Consider the following 9,873-nt stretch of genomic DNA (forward strand, 5'->3'; position numbering starts at 1 on the left):
CCCCTGCTTGCATGACAAGCTATGGTTGGCAGCTGAAACGCAGCCAACTTCAATTGCAACTCAGGTGCTACAGCAAACAAGGTTCTTTGGGTGAATCTGATATCTGATATTTGGGTGAATGCTACAGCTGCATTCATGAAATAGCGGGAAGAGGCTATTCTAATTTAGGCTGAAGTTCAAATCCAAGGCCAAAGAGGAGGCAAAAAGGTAATGCAAATCATAACTCACTGAGAACAGATAGACAGGTCCATAATACCCATTGAAACTACAGAGGGACTCTTAAGAAAGAATACGTGTAATTATCCACATTGCAATTTGACCAGGACACGCTAATTCATGAGAAGTACTAGGGGCTCTTTAGCCAGTCCTATAAATTTAGCCTAATGCCTTCACCCAAAGCACTTTGCCACTTGCTTAAAATTACTCGAAAGTTAAATCAAGTGAATTGTACAAATAAATACTAATAAAAAGAGAGAGCCGAGAATTGAGCAAGAGGGGAAGAGGGAAAAATAAATAAGGAAGACATATTGCAGAGAAGATCACAGAGAAGAGATAAATAGAAGCAATAAGCAGGACAGGACAGAAAATGTTTATTAAAGAGATATAGTATGGGGAAAAGATGAGTTTCCAGGAGAGATCTGAAGGAAGACAAAGATGTAGCAGAATGAATCAGACAAGACACTTATTTCAACAAAGGGGAAAGGAGAGAGCGAGAAAGGATGGAAACAGAACTGGGAAAGGAATGAACCAACAGTGGGTGGTCTCATACTACAAAAGAGGGCTATAAAACAAGAAATTTAGGGCATGTCAGCATGTTCATGAATGCGTTTTTGCTAACGCGCATTAAATTTAGTACCTCTGGGCACTTTTACACATGATCCGGGGGTGGAAAGGAGGATGGCGCTTTAATTAGAGCAAATCCCAGGATGCAGAACTCCCCACAGGGCTCAAATCTCCAAATGAGCCCTGGATCTGCAAAACAACTCAGCTGCCATTTAGGTCCTTAGGCTTCACCTGCACTAGAAAGTTGCTGCATACTCTAACATGGTTAATGCTGAATAGCCTCCCTAGTGCTCATACAGTTATAACAGCACATGAGTTTTCTGCCAGAAAAGCATGGGAAGAGGAATAATTGTACCAATTGCAGAAGAACGCCTGCATGCAGAACATGGCTTGTGCCACACTAATAATCTTAGTGGAAAAAAATAAATTGCACATCCACCCACAATAGCAGTGTAGCTAATAGTTCTCAGGATAGATCTGCCCTTGAGCAAGTGGTCAGAGTGGGCATTTTGAACACTGCCCGTGGGAGCACACGTCTTACGGCCTCTCAGCATGCTCTGAAACCACTTGGTCTTTATGAAAACCCCATCCTTCATTTTCAAATGTGCTTAGGGAAAAATCTGGCCTTTAAACAGCCTGGGCCTCCATTTCATCGGCAACACTGGGGCAGCAATAACATCAGGCTGTCTCAGACTGTGCCCTCTTTCAGCAGGGATAGTCTGTATCTGTGTGCGTAGCACCCGGTCTACTGGTGCCACCATCTCTGTTGGGGCTCTTTGCATTACTGCAATACACAAATCAAGCAGCAAGTCCAGGCTGAGAGCAGGAGTGGGGACCTGGGGAAGGGCCCAATTCTTTCTTGTGCATACCCCACCCTGTGAGAGAACCTCCGAATCATCCCGATGCTGCGAGTACTGAGAGTGCACCATGTTCCTCCTCCTCTCTCACACTCCCGCTCCTTGTCACACCAAAGGACAGGCCCTCCCTATACATACACAGGCATACAGACCTGAGAAGTTGACACTGCGGATGTACTTGAGGAGCTCCACGCCGTCCACCGGGTCCATCTTGGGGCAGAGGCCGACCTTACCGGGACACAGGCTCTTGTGCATGTTGTGCAGGGCGTGCCCCATGGCATAGACGGCATCGATGACAAACTGCACCTTCCCCTCCTGCTCGTACGAGGAGTCCTGGCCGATCCGCTCACGATCTGTGGATGCACACGGTGTAAGGCTGTGAGGAACCCATTCACTGGGCTTTCCATGAGGGCCAGGCCCATCACAACCAGCCCCTGGGCTTGGAGTACTGGAAGTGCCCCGTGTCCAGCACCCTGACCCCATGCCCCACCAGCCACATGGGAGGGGAGTACGCGGGAGCTCTCCATAAGCCATGTCCCTACCCCATTGTATTTACAGCTAAGAGGCTGCACTGAAGCATAAAGGCATCTCCCAAGCCAGCAGTCCTACCACTTTCTCCAGAGTGACTCAGGCTGAGATTTTGGGTTGTAGTCGTGTTGGTCTAAGGACGTAGGCAGGCAAGCTTCTTTGGGTAGATGTGATATCTTTCATTAGACCAATGGAGTAGTTGGAAAACTCAGGCTGAGATGACAGTTGATTCTGCAGACTAGCTGTAATTGCACTGGTTGGTGATCCAACAGCATGGTTGTATATATGGCAGTTGAATAGCTGACAGCTTCCTTCTGTGGTGCACTGTAACAGCTTTGGGAGCTCGCTCCAGGCAGAAGGCAGGGTAGCATTGCACCTTACAGACTAAATCCGAGAGGTATAAGCTTTCATACACAACTCTGTCTACTGGTGACTTCAGACTAACAAACTAACTACCTCTCTGAGCTCGCTGCAGCCCAGGCTCCTACACCCCTCTGGTAAAGCCTGTGTGGCGGACCGCGGTGTAGCACAGGGATACCCATAGTCGCTCGCGTTCATTCGGGGAACAGCTATCCACCCTACCGCAGAGCTCATCAACCCTGCTTCTCTTGTAATTCACCTTCTCAGCAAGTTAAATTACTTCACTTGAAGCTCTAAGCTACCACAGCCGGCTGCTTCCAGGACCTGAGCTACTTCATTTGAAGCTAGTGTGATACTGTCACACTATGCTGCAGCCTGCAGAAATACCCCGATAGCTGCTGGAAAGTTGGCACAGAATGCACTGAGGCCATCCCCGCAGCCTTTTGCCCAGCACCAATCCCCATACAATGCTTGCTGAAACGAGGCGGTAAGTGCAGTGGCTCTGATGTTAAGACATGCTCCCATCAGAGGGGCAGGGGTTGGGTTGTTCTGAAATTAGACCTATAATAATTGAGGGTGCGGAAACTCAGGAAATCTGGTTTCAGTTCTGATCACTCCTTCCACCAACCTGCTGCATAACCTTGGATAAATCCTTCAGGGCCTGATTTTCAAATCATCATTTGGAGATACCATTCAGGTCAGCTGCAAGTCACGAGCACCCAAGATCCATAAGAATTTGGCCATGATCCTTCTCTATGCCTCAGTTCCCCTAATGCAAATAACCCCTTTGTCTGCCTTCTTTATTCAGAGGAAGCTCTTCAGAGCAGGACCAGTCTCATCCTATATGGGCGTACAGTGCCTATCGCAACTGCTGCAAATTATAAAAACAAGGTCCTACTGCAAGTCCTAGATAAAGCCACACCCTTGACTCAACCTTTGCCAGATATGGAGGTATATGCAACCCAGATCTAATTTTTTGTACCTCAAGTGACTGTCTATCAATATTTCTCAGGGAATAGCTGGGAACTGCTGAATGCCTATTGTGCAAAAAATCTCCCTGTGAAGCATAGTAGCATCATTTAATCACTTATAGTTGTTTAGCGCTTCCATCTTAACACTAATCTCTGCTCTAAACCCCATAAAACCTTTCAGCTAGTTAGAACTCATCTTTCCCAGACAAGAAGTTTATGGTACATAAACTTTACACGGTAAACACTAACAGCGTCAGCATGGAAATATATTCTAAACAGCCCCAAACTCATCGTGAAGCCTAAAGGAGGCTGCGGTGGATGTTTCTGAAACTGGGCCAAATAGTAAGCAACATCCCAAACCTGATATGGGTGTAGAGATAAAAGCTGAGCACTTGGGAGAGGAGGAGAAGGAAAACAGCTCCCAGTGCTGCATGAAAGCTCTCTGAATCGGTACCTATGTCCTTCCTCTATGCCAAGCTTTTTCCAGCACTGCGATATATATTTTTCAGGAGGTCCCACCTCCTAGAAGAGGGCCTTCCAGGAGAGGCAGAATAACCTGCATGTGTTGGTGGGAGTGTTTGGGTGATGTTGTAGCAGTGATGGTCTAGGAAACACAAGAGGCAAAGATTTTTGTGGGTGATCTCTTTTACTGGACCAATTTCATGGTTAGGATGGACTTAGACAAGCTTTCAAATGCAGCACGATCTTCTTCAGGTCACCAGGAGAAAAATGCACTGCATTTAAAAACTTGTGTAAGTCTAGCCCAACCATGCAGTTGGTCCAGTAAAAGAGGCCACCCATTAAACCCTTGCCTCTCTGCATTTCCTTTGCAACTAGTTATCACTGGAGGGGCTTCTCAACATCCCCCCTGATTTAATGTGATCGCTATGGCTCATGTGAGGAATGGCACCTCCCAGGAGGCAGTGTGATCTACCCTCTGGGTGAGGGCAGGCGCGCCGTCCTGGCAGCTGCATGGCTGCAGTGCCTCGCAGGAAGGGCATCATTCCCTATAGTATGTGGGGCTGTGGCTGAAATGCCAACCCCATCCCGCCCTGCACCCAGGCACAGCCTGGTCCCACCCTTTGGGTTGTTTTGTTTCCACCGCATTGGAGCTGTCTGCAGTTGGCACCGGGCCATGTGGTATGTATTTTCTGGCATCTCAGGGCTCTCATACCCCAGTCATGGCCTAAGCTACAGTTTATGCAAATATTATTCATCTCCCCACATGCCAGTCTCATCCGTCTTGCCATTGGCATCTACAGTATCAGTCTCTCGGGAGCTATCAAGTATCAAGGGACTGTCTGCGATATCCATCACTTGCTGCGTGCCCTCTGTCATGTTCTCACCACCCCTTCGATCTCCTCCCATTCTACTCCCTGACTCCTCTGATGCCCCCAGCACTGACCCATAGATTCATTCCCAACCTTTCCTGCCAACCCTGGATTACAGGATCATTCAAGTATGTGGTAATTACCAGCGACAGCTGCCTGCCTCTCCCTGTCATAACTGCTCTTAATGGGACTTGAAACATGTTAATCATTTAGCAAAAGACACCGATTAACATAGCACACTGTTAATTAAAGCTAAGGAAAAGTCCCCTGTGGTGTGGCACTGCATCAGAGAGCAACGGATGGGAGCCTCCTCAATACCCCAGTCACAGCCCCTGGAAGAAAGCCCTCCAGACACCAGGCTGAGCACAAGTGAGCTTGGGTTAGGCTACGGGCATGGAAAGCTGAACAAGTAAAAGGAAATGGAAGCTTCAACATACGGGGGCCAGGGCAAGGTGGGGTTTCCATGAAGGGCAGCTGCTAGATGCCCACCCCAGCCCACCCTGGCAAAGTCCTGAGGTTTGCTCCTCTGTTTTTGGGTGCGGATGGGACAAGAGAAGGTTGGAACCTCCTGGGTTTGGAAACCTGGCTGGCAACTCTTCAGCAGGTTCAGTACTGGGGAGCCAGCTCTAAACTGATGCACCCCACGGACAGGACCCAAACACACAGGATCAGATTAGACCTTGGTGTGAACAGAGACCGGGCTGACTCCTGATGGGGGCTGCTGCACACAGGCTGACTCTGTGGCTCCGTCCCTCAGCCTGAGCTGCATGGCACAGTGTGGACAGAGGTTGCAAAGATCCCCCAGCCTTGCGCTCCCATCACTTGAGGACTGAGGAACTCCATGCAGGATGCTGAGACTAGACTTCCCAGGGGGCTGGGACTGGCTGGGAGGTGGCACTTTACATCTGCTAAAGCTGCTGCCTCTGCTCCCTCCCATCCTCTGGACCCGCCTCGGCCTTACAGCCTTGAGACCTGCTTGCCAGAGGGCGACATGGAATCAAGATTATGCAACAGGCACAAGGTTTCCCATAAGAAAGGCCACGTTAAAAAATTGGTAGTTGTAAGCTCATTCAAGCCCTGACCTGACCTCATAGGAACTGTGAAGCAAGCCCTCCGCGCACAGGAGCTGGAGCAGAGCATTCCCACCCCCTTCAGCCCAGCAAACAGGAATTGGAAGTGAAGCTGGGAAAGTCAGCTAGGGTGAAGGGGCGGCCCTCTCTTCCCCAGCTTACCTCTCAAGGAGGAAGGGAACACAAGAGCATGCAAAGGCTCTTGCGGGTGGGCAGTTTGCAGCAGGTTCCTGGTAGGCAGGGAGCCCCCGAGGTGGCAAGGATAAAGCCAAGGAGAAAAGAAACAGATGTTCACATTTCTCAGCTTCCTAAGAGCCTGGAACGTGACAGATCTCTTTGCAGTGCTGGAAGCTGGTACCGTGAGCAATCAAGGGGCACCCAACCCTTGCTGCCAAGTGGCAGAGACCAACTGGTCTCTGCCATCCTCTATCCATGCATGAAGCCATGAAATTCCCTGCTGTTATCCCTGGCTTTTTGCATGTCAGGGGCAAGGGATGATGGCCCACAGCATCCACTGGCCAGGTCAAGCCTGAGCAGGGGCTGTGCGATCAGGAGATACTTGGTTTTCTCTATCTGAGAGGGCTGAACTGAGGGCAGTGCAGCAGGGAGGTTTTCTCAGCCAGGCGCGATGCTGATATGTGTCCCCAGCAAGCACTTCTGTTAGCAGCATCCCTGCTCATGCACCCCACGCAGAGCATGTTCGCTTGCTCATGAAGCTGCCTGGTGACTCACACAGGAAGACAAAGGCAAGATCAGAGAGGTGAGCATGAGGGATATTACTGAAGAGGAGGGAAAGGACATGAGAAGGAGGTGGGGAAAGAGAAACAGATAAAGGGAAAAAGAAGGGAGGGAGAGGCCATGCTTCCCATGATCTGCCCTCCCCTGGAGTCCACTAAGAGGCTTCTACTCTGTTTTTCTGCCAATGCAAACCACCACCAGCACACGTCCCATCTCCACAACATCCCCGTGACATTAAGGAAGCCCAGAAGCAAGAGAGATCACAATGTGCACACCTCCTCACCTCTGCTAAACAAAAAGGCAGCTGCTCCTAAAGCCAGGCAGGCAGGAGCGGGGCAGCAGGAGGCAAAACAGAGCTAAGAGAACGACACACGCCGACATCCCAGTTTTGTGCCGCTCCCAATCTCCACCAGGAAGGAGCGTGGAGACGCTTTCATCAGCCAATGTGCCGGGCTGAGAAGATGTTAGAACAACTGATACAAACTGACCAACAAGAAAAGATGATATCAAGGAGGCAAATTTACAGTCCATCCTTCAAAGTTATAAAAATTCTCTCGGACTTACATGGAGATTACTCATGCGAAGCCCGTCAAGTTCTCCTTTCTTCCACGTTATTGACAGGGGCTATTAATCTTCTCCCTCAGCTTAGGGCCCTTTCATGCATTCATCTCTCAACAAGCAGACAAGCCACTCTATCTTGTCAAGATAATTACCCATTAAAATAAAAAAGGGTGTAATAGACTTTACTCCAGAGCTACACCCAAGGGGATGCTCCCCCAGCGCTCCTATGGGGTTGCTATCTCATAGATAAAACATGTTATCATAAGACCGGCGGTATGTCACATGTGTGTTCTTCAATGTGCTCCCTTGAGGTGAGAGGCATGTGACATCTCTTATCAGGTACATCCCTGTGTGACAGAACCAGGAAAATCCCTTGTCGGTACGTTTCCATGCATGGATGAGGGTGCGCAACTGCGCATAGTATTGTGGGATGCTGAGCACATCATAAGCGCATTGCTTGCATCTTCCATAGGTTGCTCACCATGACTTGCCAATGTGCGACTGTGGGTTGCTCTCAGGATAAATTGGCTTCAGTGCCCACTTTGTTCTCCTCCGAAAGAATAATCAGCATGTTATAGGCAGTCCGGCAATGGGTCTCTACAACGAAACAAGGGCTCACTGAACTCTCTCGGGGCCTTTCCACCAGCAGAAGCAGCAGAGAGCCCATGAGCTCTCAAACTGATCCATTCCCCAAAGATATTATAAATGAGACTTCCAGTTTGGAAGAAAATATTTGCCAACAATGGGAGGTATTTTCCTTCCTGATACAATCACTGAGGGAACGCCAATCCCAAGGTATATTTTCTGTTTCTCCACCTCACTGTCAACCCTGCATCATCACCCCCTTCCCAGGCTTGCCCTAATATCCTGAGAAGGCATGAAAAGATAGAGAAGGAGGACTGGCACAAAAATTAGAAGGGAAGAAAATACCTTCCTTTTACAGGAAAAAAAAATGACTCTTCTCAATATGGTAGAGTTAGGAGATCAGATCCAGACCCTGATTCTGGATTTCCCTACCCTCCTGCCTTGAATTTCTGAGCCAGAACTGATTTAATCAGAGGGTTTTTTTTTAACTTCTACCACATTTAAATTTTAAAAAAGCTAGCACCCTCGAGCATAAAGCCTCCCGGGTGCTTCGGCCAAAAAGAGAAGTCCTCTGGGCAAAGGTGGCCTTTGATGGGTTGTACTGACTTTCACGGAATTTGTAAGCCAAAAATCACTTTGGGCCAAAGTCTGCATAGGGGTTTAGGTGCTTATTGGTGCATGTAGTTGTCTAGTGGGGTTTCCAGAAATTCCTTAGCAAATTAGGTGCCTAACTCCTATTGAAAGTCACTGGCAGTGCTGGGAATTATTGTCCCAATGGGTACCTTACTGCCTCTTTAAGGCATCCAAGTCCCTTTGTAAATCCAGCCCTAAACATTTGTAGTGAAAAATGATCTCCCACCACTGGAGCAGACTGTGTTAGAACAAGCATCTCCAGTTCTGGCTAAAAAGGATGGAAATCCAATGCTTCCTCTCAAAACGCTGACACCAGAATACACATAGAAGATAGACATCCATCTGCATCTTCTAGGAAGTCAAGGAATGCCCACCATCATCATTCCAGGTGACTGAACACCAGTCAGGTGCCAGTACAAATTTTTTAGCCTCTCATAATCTAGCAATTAAAACACTGGATTGATAGATTCAGGACACATAGGTTCAAGTCCCAGCTCACAGACTTTGGGCGTGACCTCTGGTAACGCACCGAGGCACATCAGCACAGCCACAAAGGTGTGAGGCAGCACGGGCAGACACATCTACAGTCATTTCCAGTTACCCAGCCCAAGTAACAACAGCAGAGAAGCCATCAATGCAGACTTCAGCCCCAGCTCACAACCGGCTTATATCCCCTGCTTCTGCAGCCCCCCACCCCGAAGTCCATGCTGTGTTCACACTGCTATTGTTAGCCGTGCTAACTAGATTAAACCTAGCGCAGGTATGTGTGGGCATGCTGTGTCTGGGCACGATTATGCGGCCTTGCCTGGCTGGATTATGAAATCCTGTGCGAACACATGGCTCATCTCAGTAGGCGTGACTCAGATAACAGCCGTCAACCAGCAGGCTTGGGAGAGACACCGTGTGTCCCATCACCTTCTGCCAGACCCTTGTCCAAGCAAAGGGACCTCCTGATGGCCAGCTGAGCGCAGAATGCACAGACGATGAAGGCTGAGCTCCTCTGCCGCCCCTCGTGGGGGGCCTCCGAACCCACATTAGCCCACACAGCACAACTGCAGCTCGCCCTCCTGCTTTCCTGGCTGGCCCTGCACTGTCACAGATCAGAGGAAGTCTCCAAGGCTGTTACTGCAGCACCTTTTGCTGGGACCAAAACGCTTGCCAAGAGGAAATTAGGCCAGTGCAGGAAAATGCAGATTAGGCAGCAGAGTCTTGTGATGGCATGTTCCAGACAAGAACACAATAAATCTCTTTGAAACTCTCAGTAGATTAGGCCCGCGGAGGGAATGTGACCCTGCTGATTATAATAGCAGGGTCGCGCATCGTTCTACCGGTCTGATAATTAATTTTCAAGTACTCAACGAGCCTTGCCAGGCACCCCTCTGAGAAGGGACGCAGCTATGTTCCCCAGCAGTGAATGAGAAAGGATTAGCATCAATTCCAATCACATCCCTGGCAT

At 49.1% G+C, this 9,873-nt stretch overlaps 1 protein-coding gene across 3 annotated transcripts in view; it reads right to left on the reverse strand.

Moving 5' to 3' along the window:
- Positions 1-9,873, reverse strand: part of GRM4 (glutamate metabotropic receptor 4) — a 219,690-nt gene that overhangs the window by 35,774 nt on the left and 174,043 nt on the right. For all 3 annotated transcript variants that reach the window (XM_006025095.3, XM_006025093.3, XM_006025094.3), the window contains one exon: positions 1,793-1,993. In XM_006025095.3, coding sequence (XP_006025157.1) covers positions 1,793-1,993 — 201 coding nt within the window. The remainder of the gene's footprint in view (positions 1-1,792; positions 1,994-9,873) is intronic.

Source organism: Alligator sinensis, unplaced genomic scaffold (genome assembly GCF_000455745.1).
Source record: "Alligator sinensis unplaced genomic scaffold, ASM45574v1 scaffold872_2, whole genome shotgun sequence".
Lineage (NCBI taxonomy): Eukaryota > Metazoa > Chordata > Crocodylia > Alligatoridae > Alligator > Alligator sinensis.